At 43.9% G+C, this 23,080-nt stretch overlaps 1 protein-coding gene across 1 annotated transcript in view; it reads right to left on the bottom strand.

Annotated features, from left to right (window-relative positions):
• The window catches only part of LOC114645665 (1-aminocyclopropane-1-carboxylate synthase-like protein 1), a 93,983-nt gene that overhangs the window by 27,223 nt on the left and 43,680 nt on the right, over positions 1 to 23,080 (bottom strand). The window contains 6 exon segments of the mRNA XM_051923605.1: positions 296 to 437; positions 4,493 to 4,538; positions 10,298 to 10,387; positions 15,676 to 15,776; positions 20,898 to 20,944; positions 20,947 to 20,974. Coding sequence (XP_051779565.1) covers positions 296 to 437; positions 4,493 to 4,538; positions 10,298 to 10,387; positions 15,676 to 15,776; positions 20,898 to 20,944; positions 20,947 to 20,974 — 454 coding nt within the window.

A 23,080-nucleotide genomic window follows, 5' to 3' on the forward strand; every position in this document is an offset into this window, starting at 1 on the left:
TCGGCAGACTGATTAATCAGACTGTTGGCATATGATGCCCAGCGGAATATTCAAGAAGTATGTCCTACTCTCATGGTATGGACCGATTCTGGGAACTTTTGGTTTCCCCCCGTCTTAGAAAATGCGACTGACACCCTCTCCCATTATTGGTTCCTGCCCTGTACCAGTGCTGCCAGGCTAGACTCTGGACCCACAAGCGAGGCTATACATGGAGCGGGACAATGGACAGATGGAGGAGGTTCAAATGTTTTAAATAAACGTCTTTAAAGTGAGATTGTGATCGGACTTAGCTTACCTCTGTCATGAAGTAGTTGGGCTGCCTGGTGCTGAGTGGTTCCAGGAATCCCATGAAAGACAGCTAATGGCTCCAAAGCTCCAATCACATCTTGGTTTTCTGTATAAAGACAGGCAACGCGCATGCCACAAACAGCAAAATCCTACAAAAAAATCAATCACGATTAGTTTTACTAATTACTAATTTACTATTAACTAGTAACAATCAGTTTTTTTACCAATACAGAAAGTCATATATGACTTGTGAAGGTAGGCAGGGTGTAGAGACACACTGCAGGAGTTTTCTTGTGCCATCTGGGAGCTGGTCGGGACCACTGCCTGGCCGGGAATCCAAGCTGCCATTTGGCTGTGTATGTGGGACAAACATCTAAAACACATGCAACACGTACACCAGAACATCGCAATGCACATAGGCACATACAAGTTCAACTGGACACACGTTTAATGAGCTGGGACACAGTACAGGTATAATTCAGGGCTAATCCTAAAAGTTCCAGAACGTTTTTTAACCAGATTGTTTAACGGAATCTTGGAAAGTGAGAGGATGACTGAGGAGTGGAGAAGAAGTGTACTGGTGCCGATATTTAAGAACTGGGGAATGTGCACGACTGTAGTAACTGCAGGGGGATAAAATTGATGAGCCACAGCATGAAGTTATGGGAAAGAGTAGTGGAAGCTAGGTTAAGAAGTGAGGTGATGATTAGTGAGCAGCATTACAGTTTAATGACAAGAAAAAGCACCACAGATGCGATGTTTGCCCTGAGAATGTTGATGGAGAAGTTTAGAGAAGGCCAGAAGGAGTTGCATTGCGTCTTTGTGGACTTGGAGAAAGCATATGACAGAATACCTCGAGAGGAGCTATGGTATTGTATGAGGAAGTCAGGAGTGGCACAGAAGTATGTAAAGAACTCTAAAGTGTGACAGTGGTGAGGTCTGCGGTAGGAGTGACGGAGGTGGGATTACATCAGGGATTGGTTCTGAGCCCTTTCTTATTTGCAATGGTGATGGACAGGTTGACAGATGAGATTAGACAGGAGTCCCTGTGGACTATGATGTTTGCTGATGACATTGTGATTTGTAGTGAGAGTAGGGAGCAGGTTGAGGAGACCCTGGAGAGGTGCAGATATGTTCTAGAGAGGAGAGGAATGAAGGTCAGTAGGAACAAGAGAGAATACATGTGTGTGAATGAGAGGGAGGTCAGTGGAATGGTGAAGATGATGCATGGAGTAGAGCTGGCAAAGGTGGATGAGTTTAAATACTTGGGATCAACAGTACAGAGTAACGGGGATTGTGGAAGAGAGGTGAAGAAGAGAGTGCAGGCAGGGCGGAGAAGAGTGTCAGGAGTGATTTGTGACAGACGGGAAGAGTGAAATGTTCTATGTTATATGGATTTGAGACGGTGGCACTGACCAGAAAGCAGGAGACAGAGCTGGTGGTGGCAGAGTTAAAGATGCTAAGATTTGCATTGGGTGTGACGAGGATGGACAGGATTAGAAATGAGGACATTAGAGGGTCAGCTCAAGTTGGACGTTTGGGAGACAAAGTCAGAGAGGCGAGATTGCATTGGTTTGGACATGTGCAGAGGAGAGATGCTGAGTATATTGGGAGAAGGATGTTAAGGACAGAGCTGCCAGGGAAGAGGACAAGAGGAGGTTTATGGATGTGGTAAGAGAGGAAATGCAGGTGCTGAGTGTCACAGAACAAGATGACGAGGACAGAAAGATATGGAGGAAGATGATCTGCTGTGGCAACCCCTAATGGGAGCAGCCGAAAGAAGAAGACGACTAAAAGTTCCAGAAAGCTCGCTGAATCATGGCTATCAATCTAAAATGCAATTAAAAGACATTTGGACATGAACCCAGCATATGTAGGCTTAATAAGAAGAAAATCCACATATTAAATAAGTCTTTATGACCAACACTTTCTGAACCCCACCTTATTAATACTCCCCTTACCATTTTCTCATTTGCTATATATTGCCTTTGATTCCTGTATGTCTAATCATTTTCCTCTGATTATGAATTCTGGTAGGAGTTGAAAGCTAAGGAATTAAAAACTATTTTAAGATACATGACTCATCTTCTCCCTTTGTATATTTCCAACTATACAGTACATACATACACAAATACATTATACATATAAATGAAGTTATGTGTAATAAAGTGGAATGACACAGGGAAAGAGTATTGAACACATGAAGAAAAGGAGGTGCAAAAAGGTTGTGGAATGCCAAGAAACAGCTGACATCTGTCAGTATTTAGAATTCAATCCTGATAGCCCCCCATTAGTGCCAATGATTATGAGCTGGTGTGGTCCTAATTGATGGCCTATAAAAAGGTTTCTCATTACCAAGGAGTCACACAAGAAGTATCTCATGATGGGTAGAAGCAAAGAGCTCTCTCAAGACCTTAGCAACCTTATTGTTGCAAAGCATACTGATGGCACCGGTGACCTTCTGAATGATCCAGTGAGCACCATGTGGATTAATTACTTGGGTTGTTACTGACATCTGGTGTAAATTTCATGTTAATAGCCCCATTACAAATATATTTACTGAGAAAAACGTTAACACGTTCAATACGTATTTTCCCCGCACAACACATAATATTTCACCCTGTTTGGTGTATGCACCTCTGCTCCTCTTTATGGGGATCGAAATTCAGACGTCAGCGCCTGAGGCGAAAGTTCTGATGTTGTGCCACAGCGGCTGGTTCGCTTACTTGCCAGGGTGAAGATCAGAGTAATACATTCACAGGTCTGAATGAGGACCGCAAAAGGTGCTTTCGCATTGCATGAAAATGCACATAATATCAAATAATAGTCAGTGGGGCGAACTCTCAAATCGACCCCTCACTTAAAGGACCACTCATTTGTAAAAAGAAGGGTTACAGGCAGGTACAGGTTACAGGGCTCGGGTCATATAAAGATAAAATAATTATCACTCAACCCTTCAGACTGTACCTCTACAATACATAATATTCTGTCCCTGGCCTACTTTCTCCTCTGCTCACCAGTCCCCCTCAATCCCTCCCCCAAGGATACTGGTGGCTTTTCCTCCTCTTTCTCCACTTCACACTGGACTCCAAGCTCACCAGGCTTCTTTTAAAGTGTGACCCTTGACTGCTTCCGGGGTCGCGGCCAATTGGCTGACCATTGGTTCCAGGCCAGGTGCTCCTGTATTTGGCAGTAACCTGGGATTAGCTTCATGCTGTTCCCTTGTGGCTGAGAGGACTAATAGGTGTTCTCTAGTTCTCCTTTGGCCGCCTCCACTTCTCCATACAGGATGGGATCTCGAATCTCCAGACCTCTCTTTTGCGTTCCATCCGGGCAGTGGTCCCGACCAGCTCCCAAAGGGCAGTTTGGATTCCCAGCCAGGCTGGGCATGCATTGCATTATATACTGTATACTGTGTTACGTGTCTCTGCTGCAGATTTCCGGCCTTTGGCATTAGAAAGGACAGTTTGAAAAATGTTTGTTGGTTTTATGTGCTATTCTGATGCCCGATTTGCAGAGAATTTGCGCTGTCCTTTCTGATGCACCGTGATGATAAGGAAGGGTGTGCCAGGTGGAATGGGAGTTCAGGTTGGAGTCGATTCTTTGCCTAGGTCCGTGGTGTCTCCTGTGTAAGCATTGTGTTATAAATGTTTTGGGGTAGGTGTTTGATGTGAGCAGATGGAAAAGATAGCGTCATTCAATCTTTTTGTTTCCTTTGTCTTACAATGGATGTTGAATCTTCTGAATAACTCCATTTTTGTGATGAGGGATGATTGCTAGAAAAGTATAATATTTTGTCCATGTAACATTCCTTGCAATAAACACTTGTAATCAGAGTGCCGTTGCTTGCTATTTCAGTGGAGATGTCCAGGAAATTATGATACCTTGGTTCATTTCCCCTTCCTTAGTGAAATGGACTGCAGGGAATATTGAGTTGATGTGTCTGTGGAATTCATTCAACAGGTCATTTTTGATATGATGAATGTGTTGTTGACACAGCGTATCCAAAGTTTTTGTGTGAACTTAGTTAGAGTTTCATGTGTAATGAATTAATTAGTGGTTTTTCTTAGCAATACTTCTAGATATTACTTTTGTTTTGTCTGATAAATTACCATTTGACCCAAACATTTTAATACCATAGGGTTTTCTTTACTTTCTTTATGCTTGTTCACCAAGAAGACAGATATAGAGATGTGATCATTACCTTGGTCATTCCCCACATCACATGAGTCCTCTGTGGGTCAGGAAGTCTGCAGCAAAGAAAACAAAAACAAAACAATTATATCTATATATTAAAATGTGATGACTTTTAGAATTCATTTTAAAATTTTACTTGCACAAATAAGATACCAGTTCAGCCAACATATTAATGGGAAGACGGTGTAGAACTACAGGAGACCACTTCAGCCACCTGAGCGGGACTGCTAACTCTGTCTTCTTCTTCTTCTTTTAGCTACTCACATTAGGGGTTGCCACAGCGGATCATCTTCTTCCATATCTTCCAGTCCTCTCCATCTTGTTCTGTCACACCCATCACCTGCATGTCCTCCTTCACCACATCCATAAACCTTCTCTTAGGCCTTACTTTTCTCCTCTTACCTGGCAGCTCTATCCTTAGCACCCTTCTCCCAATATACCCAGCATCTCTCCTCTGCACATGTCCAAACCAACAGAATCTCACCTCTCTGACTTTGTTTCCCATCCTTCCAACCTGAGGTCACCCTCTAATGTCCTCATTTCTAATCCTGTCCATCCTCGTCACACCCAATGCAAATCTTAGCATCTTGAACTCTGCCACCTCCAGTTCTGTGTCCTGCTTTCTGGTCAGTGCCACCGCCTGACTGACTGACTGACTGTCCTATTATATATTTCCCTCTATAGAGAGAGCTACTTTGTTGACTCATGAGATAAAAGACCAGTTTTCCTGGTATGGAATTTTGCTGATGATATTGTGTTGCGTAGTACCAGAAAAGAGGAAATGGAGAGGACACTGGAAGAATGGTGAAGGCGTTGGAAGATGGAGAGTTGAAGATAAATTGGAAGAGGAAGACTGAATACCTGAGACTCAATGATGATCAAGATTCAGAATTTAGCCTGCAGGGGGAGCTCTTGAAAAGAGTGGACATGCAAATATCTGGGATCTGCAGCTGCTCAACATGTAAAGTTAGATCCAGAGATAACCCACAGAATTCATAGAACAATTGTAAGAAGGCATCAGTAGTATTGTGTGATTGAAGAATCAAGGTAAGGCTTAAAGGTTAGGTTTTTAGGACAGTGGTAAGACCAGCAATGATGTATTTAGCTGAGGGGTGGGCAGTAAAGGGAGCGCAGGAGGAGAAGAAATTAGATGTGGCAGAAATGAGAATGTGGAGTTATAAAAAAAGGACAGAATAAGAAATGAGACAATCAGAGGTACAGCAAAAGTGGTAGAGACCTCTAAGAAAGTACAGGAGGTGGTATGGACATGTGATGATGACAGACTTTGAATATGTGGGCAAAGACTGATGGGAATGGAAGTAAAGGGGAAGAGAAAGCAAAGGAGGCCAAAGTGGAGGTGGAGGTACTAAGTAAAAGGGTGTTACTCGGGAGGTGGTGCAGGACCAAGGTGTATGGAAAGGGTTGGTCAGGCAGGTTGACCATACACAGAAGTGGGAAGAGACAAATATACAAAGCTATGAGGAAAAATCAAGAAATAAAGGCAATTTGAAAATTACGCAGTAGCCGCAACAGATAGAAGCTGATGGAATACAACACGTTCGCAATGGCTTATGTGTAGTTCAAACACGCACGGTACAGAGCTCTGCCGCTAGTCTGTTTCAAGCCAAGATCAAATGAATGGGGATGCTCTACTGCAGGATTGCACCATTGTTGAACAACACACCATAGTGAGATTTCTTTGGGCAGAGGGAGTGAAACCTGCCGAAACTCACCAAAGGATGTTGGCTTGTGCAGATTAGTAAGCTGTTTGGGTACCCATCATGCACAAATAGCATGTTGCAGATCCATAGCTGATATCCAAATGTGCAGCAACAGTAGACAACGTGATCCATCGGTCTTCTCTGATAAAGGCAACTGTCATGCCAATGTGTGTGTGATGTTGATGGTCAACCAGATTGAGCTTCATTGGTTACACGTGTTCTTCCTGCTTAAAACCTTTCTACCCATTCATTAACTTTTCATCGAGTCTTGCCGTTTTCACTTCCTTACAGAGCCAACATTCTTTGGCAGATAGAAGCCCACTTGGAGTTTACAAAAAAAGCACCTAAATGACTCTCAGACTATGAGAAAGAGGACTCCCTAGTTTAATGAAACCAAGATTGAAATGTTTGCCCCAATTCTAAGTATCACATCTGGAGGAAATTCAGGCGGTGAAGCGCAGTGGTGACAGCATCACGCAGTGGGGATGATTTTCAGCAGCTGGAACTGGGAGATTAAACAGGATTGAGGGAAATCTGAATGAAGCAAAGTGCAGAGATATCCTTCAATAAAACTTGGTGCGGAGTGCTCTGGACCTCAGACTGCACTGAAAGATCATCTTCTAAGAGGACAGTGACTATAGGCCCAAAACTAGGACAGCACAGGTGTGGCTTAGGGACAACTCTAGGAGTGTCCTTGAGTGGTCCAGGCCAAGACTCAGACTTGAACCCAACTGAACAGGAGAGAATGAAATTAGCGGTCCTCCAGTGGTCTCCATCCAACCTGACAGATCTGAAGGGGATTTACAGAGAAGAATGGCAGAAAATCCCCAAACCCAGGTGTGTGAAGCTTTTTGCATCAAACCCAAAATGACTTCAGACCAATGTTCCCTCTAAGATGAGCGCGTGAGCAATCGCTCACACGAATTCAGAGCGTCGCTCATACTTCCCGCACGATCGCTCGTTCCGACGGCGTCGCTCGTACTTATCGCACGATTGCTCACTCCGACCGTCGGAGTTGGTGCTCATAAATTTTTGGCTTAAACAAAATGTCGCTCATAAACAATGTTTTTTGCTCACTATATGCTACTCCTTAGAGGGAACATTGCTTCAGACTGTAATCCGGGTCATTGAAAAGTACAGAGAGAAGGATCGGAATCCTTATGTCAATGTGGTATTTCAGTTTTTCATTTTTAAATCAAATTGTAAAATTTCTAAAATTCAATTTTCACTTTGTCATTTCATATTTTCACCGTTATCACTTGTGTCAATGCCTGAGCATCTTCTGTCATGCCGCCAACACAAAGAAGGAGCCTTCCCTCCTTTAAAAACCAAATATTTAAATCAGGATTGAGATGTGAACATACTTCAGTTAGTGGAATAAAGTAAGAAGATTCTGTGTGTGGGCGGCACGGTGGCACAGTGGGTAGCGCTGCTACCTCGCAGTTAGGAGACCTGGGTTCGCTTCCCAGGTCCTCCCTGCGTGGAGTTTGCATGTTCTCCCCGTATCTGCGTGGGTTTCCTCCGGGCGCTCCGGTTTCCTCCACAGTCCAAAGACAAGCAGGTTAGGTGGATTGGCGATTCTAAATTGGCCCTAGTGTGTGCTTGGTGTGTGGGTGTGTTTGTGTGTGTCCTGCGGTGGGTTGGCACCCTGCCCAGGATTGGTTCCTGCCTTGTGCCCTGTGTTGGGTGGGATTGGCTCCAGCAGACCCCCGTGACCCTGTGTTCGGATTCAGTGGGTTGGAACATGGATGGATGGACTGGACTCTGTGTGTGGAGCAGGGGGTTCCTAACCGAGGGTAAATTTCGCCTACTCGGGCACATCAAGAAGTCACAGAGATCTCGATCAGTTCCCAAAGACAACATGAGACTTCAGCTCTTTCAAAGACTGCACCAAGAATATTCAAAGTTGTAGGTGAAAAGCAAGAAAAAGCATCTTTTTGACTGACGTATTCTCATCGACTCAGTGTGTTTAGTTCTGGTATATCAATATCTGCTCATTTTAAAAATAAGTGAGCAAGCATTTATTACATACTATTACTATTATTTTTGTCATTTGAACTTAAATAATGCTAAAAACAGTATCTAAACATTTCCCCTTTGTCGATCACTTTATTAAGGTAGAAAACTAAACTTAAATTATTGAAAAGTTGCCATGGGGTGCACAAGTCGAAAAAGGCAGAAAAACCCTGGTGTACACAAATGATATACAGTATCCATATTACTAAACGAGAATGGTAAACCGGATATGGACGCAGGGACCTGCCCGTGGACGCAAAAGACATACTGCGCAAGTGCCACACAAAGCCCCCCCCCCCCCCCCCCAGAGTGAAACGGGAGAGACTACGCACGTGTGCAGGCGCCACACAAAGCCCCCCCCCAGAGCAAAACGGGAGAGACTACGAACCGTCATAGTAGGAAACAAAGTAAAACGTCATAAAGAGGTTAAAGAACAGGGACAAACACATGGAGAGCAGGTTACAGAACAAAGCCCCCCTGCCCAGAGTAAAACGAGAGAGACTACGAACCGTCTGACATGCCACAAGCAGGATAAAGCGAGGTCAGAAATAAAACACAGACTAGGAAACAAAGTCAAACTTTATAAAGGGATTAAAGAACGGGGACGAACACATGGAGAGCGGGTTACAGATGATGAAAACTGGAATGCAACAGCTTCAAAAAAACCTAGGCACGAAACACATGCACACCGAGATACAGAATATAAAGGCAGAAACAACGACAGTTAAACGTCCACACCACACAGCGGGGGCGGACCCGGAAGGTGCAGGCGCCTACATCGTGCGTCAGAAGGCGCGGTAAAGTACAAAAGGCAAAGGCACCTACACAGCATGATAAAAACCGACATAATACGGCAGGCGCAGGCGTCGCCGCCATATTGGTGAGTGGCACTAATGCGTGGTGATAGCGCAGGAGGAGACATAGTAAAACAAGAGGAGTCAACGCCCCCGCCCCAGAGTGAAACGGGACACAGTACGGAGTCCACAAAGGTTCATACATCAAACCCGAGATGGTACGGATACACGTCTGAAACCGCGGAAGCAAAACTGACAGATCTAATGAACGTGGACGCCTACAACGCGCGTCTCAAACTGCGTAGGCAAAGCAGGCACGGATTCAACATGACACAGCTCCAGTAACCGAGATACAAACACGCGCCTGCCTGGATATAATTAATGAACACAGGCGCCTACAACGTGCATGATGCATTATTAACAGTACGATAAACATCACAGTATCGCAAACAAATGAAAATTATTAGTTGAAAAAGGGAAAATATATTCACCACGGACCAGGTGTCATTGAAACAAAAGCAGAATAAAGCGAGATCAGAAATGAAAGACAAGAGTAGAAAGCAAAGTAAAACGTCATAAACAGGTTAAACTACGGGGCCAAACACATGGACAGCAGTTTACAGATAATGAAGACCGGAATTCAAAAGCTTCAAAAAAAAAAAAAAAAAGCTTGACTCCTCGATCCTCACACGTGGCTGCCCATCGGGCGCGGGTTCAAAACGCCGGGGGGTAGGCGAGCGAAGCGAGCAAGGGGGCGGAGCCCCCTTGTAATATAAATAAAACATAAGGCATTAGAGAATAGGGCAACTTACCTCTGTAATGAAAAATAATCTATGCATATATCAGCATGAGGTTAACCTCCACTTATTTTCCCTTTTTATACCTGTACCCCTGTGGCCTAGAATTAGAATAAGGCCACTGTCCCTATTGAGTGTTGTAAAAAGTGGCTAATGGAAGCTGGCATCAGGCAGGTTATAAACATGTCTACTCCAATACTCCTTTGGGGGTGGGTGCAATCAGGGCTGGTGCCACCTTTAAGGTGAATTAGGCCTTCGCCTAGGGCGCAGCTCATAAGGGGAGGGAATAAACCCAGTCGCACAGGTTAGTTACTGAACAGTCGGTTGGCACACTAATAATCTTGGCCTAGGGCACAAAATCCCCAAGGACAATGGCCATTAAACCAAGATAGGAAATTCAAATAATCAGTTTGCTAGGCTAAAGTGTTCAACCAAGGTAAGCAATGGAGATGTTTTTCATCTGAGATAAAAGAACTGAACTTACTTGTTGGAACTTAATACACTGTGAAAGGTGGCATCCTCATCAAATACAGAGAGCATATAAATCTCATCCACAAAGGCATGAAGTTTATGTCTGTAATTAAAAGCAAAATATACAAACTATATTATTATGATTATCCATCAATCCATCCATCCATTTTCATAACATGCTTATGCAGGGCATAGTCACAGGGCAGCTGGGGCATATCCCAACAAGCATTGGGTGCAAGGCAGGAAACAATCCCTGGGCAGTGCCAGTCTGTTAATATTTTTAATAATATACAGTATAGCAGATACCTTATGATTATACTATGCACAATCAAATACAATATTAATGCACTATACCAGTAACAGTCCACTTGTTTTTAGATGTTGTCAAATGTACTAGAAGCCTGCTTAGACTAAACAAAGAGAATCATGGGAGATGATTTTAGACTTTGTCTGCTTCTTCTTAGTTCTGAAGCCATGCTTGACTTCAGCTAACTCTGCCTACCCCTGCCAAGTCACATGTACTATTAAAGATGGAATTTGCAATACGAAGTCCACTTTAACTATTTTTCATGTTGCACTTTGGTGGTCCACATATGTGTTGTATTCATGGGAGTCATTGTGCATTTAAAAAAATTAACTCAGATCTTGCAAGACTCCTTGGATAAAGCTATTAATCAAACATAAAATGAGAAATAATAAATTAACTCCGTTGGGGAAAATCTAGTCAGTTTCAAAAGGGTAGTCGCTGGTAGAAAATCCAGCCAGACTCTTAATTAAGGTGTTCAAACAGCGGACCAGATTATCAATTGCATTATTGGGGAGATGGCATAATGACAGATGCTAAAGTTCCCCTGCAACCCTGCTGAGGATGAAGTGGCTTTAGAAGATGTATGAATGGATGGATGGATGGCAGGCATGACAACAGTTTGATACCTGCAGACTATATCATAAGGAGCAAGCGGTTTCATCCATCTGTCATGGAAATACTTGCAAACCACAGGGGCTAGAACCTTGATCTTGGTCTTAATGGAAAATTTATGATGTCATATGCAATGGTGAAGCCAACAATTTGGGTAGTTAATGGGGTTTGCAAAGTTTCTGGGATTCACATGCTGGTTGAGAGGGTGACATGGCAGAAAGGAAAAGAACTGCAGCAACATCTGCTGAGCATGCAGCACATTGCTGAGACTATTCATAGGCAGAAGAAAATAAATGCAGGACCATCTAATGAGTGTCAAGTATGGTATGCAGAATGCATGTACGACAAACAGAGACCAGTAAATGCACAAACTGACCTGTGCTCCTGTTCATTGTTTAAATGATCAAAAAATGTAGTGCTGCATACTGCGATGGCTCTAAAAAGAACTCCAGCAGTGACGTCCTCTGGGCATCAAGCCAAACTCAGGAGGTGCTTCAGTAAAGAAGAACAATGGGTGGTAAGCCTGAATATATTGTTGTTGAGCAGCTGGCTAATACTATGGCTCATCAACATGCCAGATACTGGATACTCCATGATACAGAAGGCAAGAGCGACAATGACAGAAATGTATGGCGACAAATGAGAAGACTGTCACATACTCACAACTTCCACCCAAATGCAAATATTGTTTTTACATCCTAACATCAATGTTTGGTTAAGAACAGCACTACTAACAAAAGTTAGATCAGCAATGTACTTTGTGGGGTGGTATTGTAGAGTACATACTGAAAGCAAATGTTTGGCCAAAATGGAAATGTCTAGCTTGTTCTATATCAGGTCAGGTCAGGTCAGGTCAGGTTGGGGAACATGAACTGGTACAGCGCATTGCCGCACCCACCACACAACAAAACAGCTCGGGATCCTTGTTGGCAACACCCCCAGGCAGACACGCGGTCCAGTCCCCACCCTCCAGAAATGACCCTCTATCTGCCACAGCCAGCATGTTATGTGGGCGTCCCCTTGGCCTGGTCCAGCCACTCAAGTTCTCAACAATGATCACCCTCGGGGAAACGTGCCACATGGCCGTACTGCCGTAACTGACGCTCCCTCACAGTGCAGGTCATGTGCCTCATTCAGGATTCCGTGAGCAACACAAAGTCATGTCAGAGGTACCCAAGGATTCTCTGAAGAGACACAATACCAAAGGACTGATACGATCCACCTTTATTTGATGACCAGAGGTCCACATGTTTCCAAGTACCAGATAAGTTAAGGAAACAGTCGCGTGTATCGAGTAACGTAGAAAACATGATTACAGCAACTGTTTCATGAATCTAGCATCCTGTGTAGTGATAGGTGATTTGCGAACAATTTGATCTTTTTGAAAAATGAATTTTATTGAATCATATGAATAAATTCATGAACACAAACAAATTGATTCAGTGGTCCTGAACAGGAGAGCTAAAGTGCATGCGTGTCCTGTGTGATGCTGTCAGAATTTAGAAGAAACAAAGAAAGAATTTAGGGGTAACTGTTGACTGTGACCTGAATTTTAAATCGCATATTAATCAGATTACTGGGGACAGCATTTTTTCACTTAAGAAATATAGCAAAAGTTAGACCTCTTATATCATTGAAAGATGCTGAGAAATGAGTTCACACTTTTGTTTTCTGTCGACTAGATTACTGTAACGCACTCCTCTCAGGACTACCCAAAAAAGACATCAATCGATTGCAACGAGTGCAGAATGGAGCTGCTAGAAACTAGGAAAAGAAAATCCGAGCACATCTCTCCAGTTCTGATGTCACTACACTGGTTACCTGTGTCATTCAGAATTGACTTTAAAATACTGCTTATGGTTTACAAAGCCTTCAATAATCTCGGAATGCCTGTCACCTTCCACTCCAAATCATAACCTTAGATCTTCAAATGAGTGTCTGCTTAGAATTCCAAGAGATAAACTTAAAAGAAGTGGTGAGGCGGGCGGCCTTCTGCTGTTATGCATCTAAAATCTGGAATAGCCTGCCAATAGGAATTTGCCAGGCTGATACGGTGGAGCACTTTAAAAAACTGCTGAAAACACGTTACTTTAACATGGCTTTCTAACAACTTCATTTTAGTTTAACCCTGATGCTCTGTATATTCAATTAATTATCATTACTATTCATGGTGGCTCTAAAATCCGTACTAACCCCTACTCTCTCTGCTGCTCTTTTTCCGGTTTTCTGTGGTGGTGATCTGCGTCACCACCACCTAATCAAAGCACCGTGATGTCCCTACATTGATGGATTAAAGACCAGAAGTCCATGTGACCATCATCATCAAGTCCTTCCATTAAAACCCTGAATACAATGAGGACTGATCATTGATGTTAAGTAGAATGCCCAGAGTGGGCTGGGTGGTCTCATGGCCTGGAACCCCGGCAGATTTTATTTTTTTCTCCAGCTGTTTTTTGTTTTTTCTGTCCTCCCTGGCCATCAGACCTTACTTTTATTCTATGTTAATTAGTGTTCTCTTATTTTAATTCTTACTTTTATCTTTTTTCTCTTTCTTCATCATGTAAACCACTTTGAGCTACATTATTTGTATGAAAATGTGCTATGGAAATAAATGTTGTTGTTGTTGTCAGCATCTGTTGTTTAAGCGCATGCACAAGAATCACCTGAATCAGGAGTCTTCACTCGTTTGATTCGTGAATGGGTCACTACCTGAGAACCAGTCTAACGAGTCTCATTCATTTGATTCATAAACAAATCGTTAGAGTTGCACAATTCTCATTCATTTGACACTGTAACAAAACATCTTACTTTCACTGTGCATCTGAAATGTGTTACAATGCTTTGTGAACGGAAACCAGAGAATGGTTTATGAATTATTATATTAAACAGTGTATATAATCTACATATATAAAATCCCTGTGTGCGTCCAGGTGTCCGTGTGTGGGTGTCTTCTGATGAAGTGCGCATGCGCGGGGCACGGTGCGATGCGTGATATTACTGTCAGAGAAAGTTAGAGGGCGTTTTACGGAAATACAAACCAGTATTACTGCGAGAGGAAATTAAAGGTACACAATACAGTGACGCATATTACAGCCACATACAAGCCAGTATTACTGTCAGAGGAGATTAAAGGCATATTACCGACGTGCACGCCTGTATTACCGCCAGAGAAAATTAAAGGCATATTACGGACGTACAAGCCAGCGGACGTACAAGATGGTATCCTTCAATAAGGGCGCGCACAGGTATCCTTCAATAAGGGCGCGCACAAAAAGGTGAGCCTCAAAAGGGCGACCTCAATTGGGCGCAGCGAATAAAGGCGCGCGTAAATAAAGATCTGCACCTTTGTTGCTCTTCACATATTCCAGAGCCATTTGAACTAATTTATCTACGAACGCCTTTATTCGCCGCGCTCATTTGAGGTTGCCCTTTTGAAGCTCGCCTTTTTGTGCGCGCCCTTATTGAATAGAGCCGTACAAGACAGTATTACTGTCACAGAAAATTAAAGACACACAATACACGGTGGCAGCCCACGAAGAACGGTCAGCTCAGCAAGTAAACATCAACAAAAGAAAGGCTGAAAGAAAGAAAAATACGAGCAACAAAAAGAATGAGGTCAAAGTCCCTTGCCATTTAATATAGACTGTACCTACTAATCTTTATGCACTACTGTTCTAGCGCCTGTTATTGTAATGGGCTAAATGACTAGTTATATATAAATTAATAAACAATGATATTATTTATATACACATATACATATATATCAAATTCATCTGTGTTGCGATCAGAGGGCACCGGACTACCACTCCCCTGCTTCCCACATATCCAGACTCTAAAATGAATCATTTTAATTAAACAGGTGGTCTGAAGTCAGTATATGGAGTGGGAGAGCATGGGAATCATGAGGTTACTGGAAAGAGGTGTGTGGTGCTCCCGATATCTTTGCAAAAGAACAAGGGTCCAAGTCTTTAGAGGCCTTGTACCTACTGTTTTGGTATATGGCTACAAGACATGGATGCTATTCAATGAGCTGAGACAAAGACTGGACTCTAATGGTATGGTGTCTCTTCAGAAAATCCTTAGGTACCGCTGATTTGAATCTGTGGAGTCCGGAATGAGGCACATTGTGGGGGAGCGTCAGTTACAGCACTACGGCCATGTGGCGCGATTCCCAAAGGGTGATCCAGCTCACAGGATCCCCATTGTTGAGGATGTTAATGTACATGATTTCATATGGGTAGTCCTCCCAGATGTGCTAAGTGACTGGCGATTTCAAATTATCTGTGGTCTGAGTGTGAAACTGGGTGTGTTTGTCTTTGACTGGGTCCTGTATTGGCCACCCATGCCCATTGCTGCCAGATTAAGAAGATCTTAAACTTCTGAAGATTAAAATGAGGCTTCTAGCACATAAATAAAGCAAACAAAAATGTGGACACAAATTGAATAAAAAGCAACAGCCAAACCAAACAAACCTCTTCGCAAACTCAAGGAACTGCATCATCTCTGCTGGGGTGTAGATTTCTCCCAGGGGATTATGGGGGTTTATGAAGACTACAGCTTTGACATGGATGCCCTGTAGGGAAATAAAAGTTCATAAGCACAATGTCAGAAAAAAAATATGCTGCTCCTACAGTTAAATCATTCAGTGCAAGCCTCGAGAGATATATGGAGGATCTCCCATCCATCAAGTTTCCCACAGTCTACTGCTGATGATAATAGTCCACCCTTCTATCCTTTTGCTGAACTGACGTAATCCAGTTTGAGATGCATGGAGAGCTGAAGTCTATCATGAAAGAAATGGGTACAAGATAGAGACAGACACTAGATAAGGGTGTCCATTCATTGCACACTCCATGGTGTGGTTTACTGGGACCTTTCAAATGAAGATATAGGATCCTTGGCATGAATTGACAGAGAAAATGTGCTCCATACAGACCGAAAAAATTAAAAGTTTGTCCTATAGGACTTGTTTATTGAAATCAGTATTCACAAATTATAAACTTTATCACAGTCCATAAGGATTAGCCTCATTGGTTCCCATTGTAATGTTCGTGTTGCCACATCTTAGTTTCTAATGTAGGACTCACAGGGCAAGAGTCCATACCAGTATCAAACCCCCTCGTGATATCATCCAGCTACTCTCAACATAGATGGTTGAAGTATCATTTTCCATGTACCTGTATGGATTAGTCTGTTGACCAACCAATCTCTGTTCACGGTGTGGATTGTGAACCCTATTCATCATCATTTTAGGATTACTAACACAAGACCACCTTCTTCTTCTTTCGGCTGCTCCCGTTTTGGGTTGCCACAGCAGATCATCTGTTTCCATATTTTCCTGTCCTTGTCATCTTGCTCTGTCACACCCATCACCGGCATGTCCTCTCTCACCACATCCATAAACCTTCACTTAGGCCTTCCTCTTTTCCTCTTCCCTGGCAGCTCTATCCTTAGCACCCTTCTCCCAATATACTCAGCATCTCTCCTCTGCACATGTCCAAACCAACGCAATCTCGCCTCTCTGACTTTGTCTCCAAACCGTCCAAATTGAGCTGACCCTCTAATGTCCTCATTTCTAATCCTGTCCATCTTAATCACACCCAATGCAAATCTTAGCATTTTTAACTCTGCCACCTCCAGCTCTGTCTCCTGCTTTCTGGTAGCTGGTCTCACTACCGTCCTGTAGACCTTCCCTTTCACTCTTGCTGATACCCGTCTGTCACAAATCACTCCTGACACTCTTCTCTACCCATTCCACCCTGACTGCACTCTCTTCTTCACTTCTCTTCCACAATCCCCATTACTCTGTACTATTGATCCCAAGTATTTAAATTCATCCACCTTCGCCAACTCTACTCCCTGTATCCTCACCATTCCACTGATCTCCCTCTCATTCACATACATGTATTCTGTCTTGTCCTACTGACCTTCATTCCTCTCACCTCAAGAGCAGATCTCCACCTCTCCAGGGTCTCCTCAACCTGGTCCCTACTCTCGTTACTAACACAAAACCACCATAAATCCAATATGGTTTAGAAACAGTACACTACAAACAATACTTTCAGTACATATTCAGACCACATTTTGTTATGTTCCAGCCCTAAAATCATTCAAGTTCATTTTTTTTCTATCATCAAGTAACACTCAATACCCCAGAATGCCAAAGCAAACACAGGATTTTACTCATTTTTGCAAATCACATGGATACAAGTATCCAGACTCTTTACTACGATACTTGAGATTCGGCTCAGGTGCATCGCTTTCTATTGATCATCACTGAGATGTTTCTAAGCCTTGTTTGGAGTCACCTAAATTGATTGGACTGATTAGGGAAGGTACACACCTGTCTATAGAAGGTCCCCCAGTTGAGCAAAAAACTAAGCCATGAAGTCAAAGGGATTGCTTAGATGCAGGACTGTGTGCGGCACACATCTGGGGAGGTCTATAAAAAATTTGCAGCAGCACTGAAGGTCCACGAGAGCACAGTTGGATACATTATTTCCTAAATAGAAGACATTTGGAGCAACCATGACTCTTCCAAGAGCTGGTCTTCAGGCTGAAGTGAGCAATCGGGGGAAAATGGGCTTTGGTAAGTGAGGTAACCAAGGACCCAATAACCACTCTAGCTGAGCTCCAAAAGAATCTGTGTGGAGATGTGAGAAACTCTCAGAAGGGCAGCCACCACTGTCAACACTCCACCGATCTGATAGAGAGGGCAGACAGAAGCTTCTCCTCAGTAAAAGACACACAGAAGTCAACTTGAAGTTTGCAAAAAGGTATCAACAGGATTCTTAGACTGTGAGAAACAAGATTCTCTGGTCTGATGAACCCACAATTAGCATCATATCTGGAGAACACCTGTGCAATACCACTCCAAAGGTGAAGCATGTTGATGGCAGCATTAGGGACTGGGAGACTCGACTGGGATGAAGGGAAACTGAACTAGCAATCTTTATATATAATCTTCATTTGGATCTTGATCTTTGTTTGTCCGCGAATTCATGTTCCTCTGACATTGCCTTGTGTGGTGTTCCTGCTGTGTTCAGTAGAGGGCAGTAGTGATGGAGGAGAGGAAGTGACGGGGAGGATCATTGGATGAGGTTGGAGTGTGGTGATTAAAGAGGATTGAACTAAAGGAGACTACATGCTGTTTGTACTGGCTGAATACACAACACCTTGGTTGTTACTTTTGTTTACAAACATTGTCGATACCACTCTGTGTTTAGATCTGGCGTCGACACCACTCTTTGTGTTTAGATCTGGCGTCGACACCGTGCTTTGTGTTTAGATATGGCGTCGACACCTGCTTCGTTGTCGACTGTGGTTTTTTGTGTTTCTATCGACCGTCGTTGGAAGCACTTCGTCCAAATCGAATGTTCACCCCACTTCTTGGAGTCGGCAGTCAGAGTATACAAGTCGGACACACTTCTGTGATTTTCCATCAGTCGGCGTTTGGAGTTCAAGAAAGAAGCATTGGTCCTTCCTTACTCTTTGGATTGCCACAAAGCAACCTGCGAGATTGGAGAAAGGTTGAGAAGAGATCGTGAGAGGAAACGACAACCTCGTGAAAACGAGACGGACTGTGAACGGAGAGAAGCAGAAATGCTCCTCCACCACCACATAATTACTATTCGGACAGTGATTCCGAGTAGGCCGTTCCTATCGAATCAATGTCCAAGGGTTTTGTAATTTTGTTTCCCTTATAAAAAATCATAATGCTGTGCGACGAAGGGCCCAGTTCACGACTGGCAGCCACGTTTAAACAGGGAGCCCTTCACAGACAACTTTAACACGCGCAACGTAGTTGGGCGCACATGGCTAGTTACTATATAAAAACACGAATATACAAATATTTACAAAAACCCTCCCTTGCCCCTAAACAATAAATAGAAACACGGAATACAAATACAAGCGCAGATAGTTAAATACAGCAATTGAAATATGGTGATAAATAAGTCCAATGTTAATAAAGTCCGGCGGTATTGATACTGGCTGTAATGTTATTGTGCGCCTTCCCGAAAACAAAACGACCTCCCCGTGAAAGTCCTGGCAATGGCTGGGATGAATCCGAACCCCGGGGTTCCTCGGTGCTGGCTGTCGAGATGATGAATCGAATGTTGAAAAAAGCAAGCGGTGGAATAAAGCAATGATCGGCAGTGATGAGTTGGTAAATGAATGGCTAAATTGTCTTCTTTTCCTCCTCAATTTTTCTCCTCTTTGTTCTGCTCTGCCTTTCGGTTCTCTTTTTTAACTCTTTGAGGGCTGAATATAGTTTCTGGAACGTTATGTTTTCTCACAGAAAACAACATGAAACCTCTGTTGCTGCATGCTGGTGGGCTGCCAGTTAGGCTCTCTTCACGTGGCTGGGACAGCAGTAATGATCACGGTTTGCAGTGCATTACAATCTGGTTTCTACCTCTTATCATTGTTAAGTGACAGTCCTCCTTGTCGAACATTGTCAGTACCACGTGTGGCAACGGCGGCTGGGGGTGGCACCAAGCCGGGACGCCCAGGAGGACAGGAGGAGGGCTCATGCCTCCTCTGGACCACGAGGGGGGCGACTGCCCTGGTTTCTTTGGAGGCCACAGAGGTACAGAGCTGAGAAGCTCAACCCTGTAGGGGGCCCGTGGTCACCGCCAGGGGGGCGCCCCAGTGCCTGGAGAGCCCTGGACCTCAGCACTTCGAGAAGACTGGGGGACACCCGGAGGGCTTCCGGGAGGCACAGCCGGCACTTCCGGCCACACCAGGGGAGTGTCCGCGGAGGAATGTCGGGAAGCACCTGGGGAGCCCATCCGGGCGTGTATAAAAGGGGCCGCCTCCCTGCAAACGATGACTGGAGTCGGGTGGAAGTGGACAAGAGTTGTGTTGGAGAGGAGTGGAGGTGGCCTGAAGGAAAGAGGCACTGGAAAGAGAGGCCTGGATTTTGGGGGATTGGTGCAGGAGGCATTGGGGTTTGTGCAACAATGAACCTTGTAAATATGTATAATAATAATATGTTGGATGAAAATACGATGTCCGTCTGTCTGTGTCCGGGCTGCTTCTCACACACTGACCACGATTACCTGGGGACCAATCAGCTGAAGCTGTAATCTCTCTCATTCGTTTTAGATCACTTGTATCAAAATCGAGAGTCCGACAAGACATCGTCCAGTTCAGAGATATTAGGCCAAAACGTTGCTCACGGAGCATTTTGCTTTACGTTATTCACTTTGATTTCTCAACTAGATGTCGGTGCCATTTTGATGGTGTTGGCGTCCTTGCTATTCTCATTGAGCACTGGGAAATCTCGGTCAATCCCTGTCTAGCAACGAGAGTCCAAACTAAAACGTAATGGTTGGTTTTGTCACAGTTTACAGTTGATTACCATCCTCACCTCCTTTTTGACAAAAGTTGACATCAGCCCTGAAAGAGTTAAATACGCAATGTCCCGGATGTATCAGGTGAGTTTGACAAAGTAATTTCCGTCTCTGCGGTCTGCGGTCTCTTCTCCATCATCCTTCCCCTTTTCCTTTACGGGGGACAACATTCACTGACGCACATATAACGGACAGTAAACGGGACGACGTAACGAAACGTACTCAGCACAAACACAGAATACCTATTATTATGTAGCCCCGCTACAACTGAAATCTTCCAAGGAGATGAATAGTTTCTATCTGCACTCTAATAATGTAAAACTGTTTCAGGCAATTACCTCCAGCGTAGCTTCCTCTAAAGCTTTCTCCATCTTTTCTACCGTTACTGAAATGGCCGTTCATCAGTAGCACTCATCTGGAGAAAATAAAAAGAAAAGAAAACACAAGCAGCTGTCATTAAGGTGGAGTGGTTGGGTGGCTCTGAGGCTAAGGGTCGGCATTGGTATCTGGAAGGGGTCCTACTGCGCTGGGCCCTTAACCTGAAAATTGCCCCAGAGGCGCAGTACGATGGTTGACCCTGCACTCTGACCCCCATTAAATTACAGTATCTGGAGTTTGCAAAACTGGAATTGCTTACTAAGGTTATTTCAGATATTTTATTTAGTCACATTAACACAAGAAGAGATTCGATCCGTCTTCCCTTTTGTGTCAACAGACAAAAAGTGGATAAAGACACAATGATACAAATTTCACAAAAGTAGGCACATTTATATCATTTAAACACAATTGCACTTTAGCAGGTGACAAAGGTCTCTCTAAGGTACATTCACCACACTCATGAAAGCCATCTCTCCACTCCTAAAGATTAGTATCCTCTTTGTGGGTAGCCATTTGGTTTCTTACAAAGCCATATGGCAATGGGAAAAACTATTTCGAGATCTTCAAAGTGATTGACCTCCATGATTTCCTGCTGCATTTAAAGGGGAGCTGTAATCAGCTGACATGATCCTTAATTTTTTTTTGTGACTCCTCTCTTGGCACATGCATATCAAGTCATCCATGTCAGCACTAAAATTTTGGCTGCAAAAAGATGAAGGTGAAGTCTTTAGAGTCCTGGTGCTTCCTATCTTGCTCTATGGTTGTGAGATATGGATGTTATCCAGTGACCTGAGATGAAGACTGGACTCCTTCAGTACTGTGTCTCTACAGGGAGTCCTTGGGTACCGCTGGTTTGACTTTGTGTTGCTCATGGAGTCACGAATGAGGCACATTACCTGCATTGTGAGGGAGCGTCAGTTACTGCACTACGGCCATGTGGCACGATTCTCCAAGGGTGATCTCGCTCACAGGATCCTCATTGTTGACCAGGCTGAGGGGAGGCCCATATAACACCTGGCTGTGCCAGATAGAGGGTCATTTCTGGAGGGGGAAACTGGACTGCATGTCTACCTGGGGGTTGCCAACCAAGATCCCAAGCTGTTTTGTCGTGTGGTGGGTGCAACAAAGCGCTGTACCAGTGCATGTTTCCCAACCTGAGCTGGTCTGGTCACCTGATGTTGCTTGTCAACATTCTGGTTTGTCAGTCTACTAAACCAACTAATGGACACCTAGAAGTAAAGACAGATTGTGTTAAGAGGGGTCCAGAAATTGATGGGAGACTGGAACTACAGCTGCAGAAGGAGACGATGTCCTGGTGGGTATAGCAGACCACCAGCGGGGAGTGGTATTCCCCAAATGTGCAGACATCCAAGATCTGTTTATCAAAAACTGTTACTGGTGGGAGTTTGTAGAAATTCCCCAGTTAGACAGGGGCAGCAGACTGTTGACCCCCATATGGGGCATGTAACCCGGCCTGTTTAATATCCATGCTTTGTTACCCTGCTGTGTTTATTGTCTTCCTTGTGCCCACCATACTGACTAACCACAAGTTGTCCATTTCACTTTGCAGGGTCAATTTTTACTACAATCAATTGAAAGCCCAGACAGTTGACCTCCATTGAATTAATTCCATGACTTCTAAAACCAATTGGCTGTGATGAAGATTTAGGGGTGAATACTTATGCAATCAATTGAATTTGTTTTTTTGTTTAAATATATATTTGTAATTAATTGAAACCACTCGGCAGAAATGTGTTTTCACTTTACCATTAAAGCGTATTTTATGTTGATAAGTATTAAAAAAGTCAGCTTAATTCCAAAGTTTAACAATAAAATGTGAAAACTTCCATCCATCCATTTTCCAACCCGCTGAATCCGAACACAGTGTCACGGGGGTCTGCTGGAGCCAATACCAGACAACACAGGGCACAAGGCAGGAACCAATCCTGGGCAGGGTGCCAACCCACCGCAGATGTGAAAACTTCCAAAGGGGTATATACTTTTTTATAGGTTGTCGTACATAGCTGGGGGTCAGACCCGGCCGGGACGCCTGGAAGGACTAGGTGGTGGCACATTTGTCCTCCAGGCCACGAGGGGGCAACCGCCCTGGAGCAGAAGAGGCCCACGGAAGGAGAGCAGGGAG

Source organism: Erpetoichthys calabaricus, chromosome 2, assembly GCF_900747795.2.
Source record: "Erpetoichthys calabaricus chromosome 2, fErpCal1.3, whole genome shotgun sequence".
Classification (NCBI taxonomy): domain Eukaryota; kingdom Metazoa; phylum Chordata; class Cladistia; order Polypteriformes; family Polypteridae; genus Erpetoichthys; species Erpetoichthys calabaricus.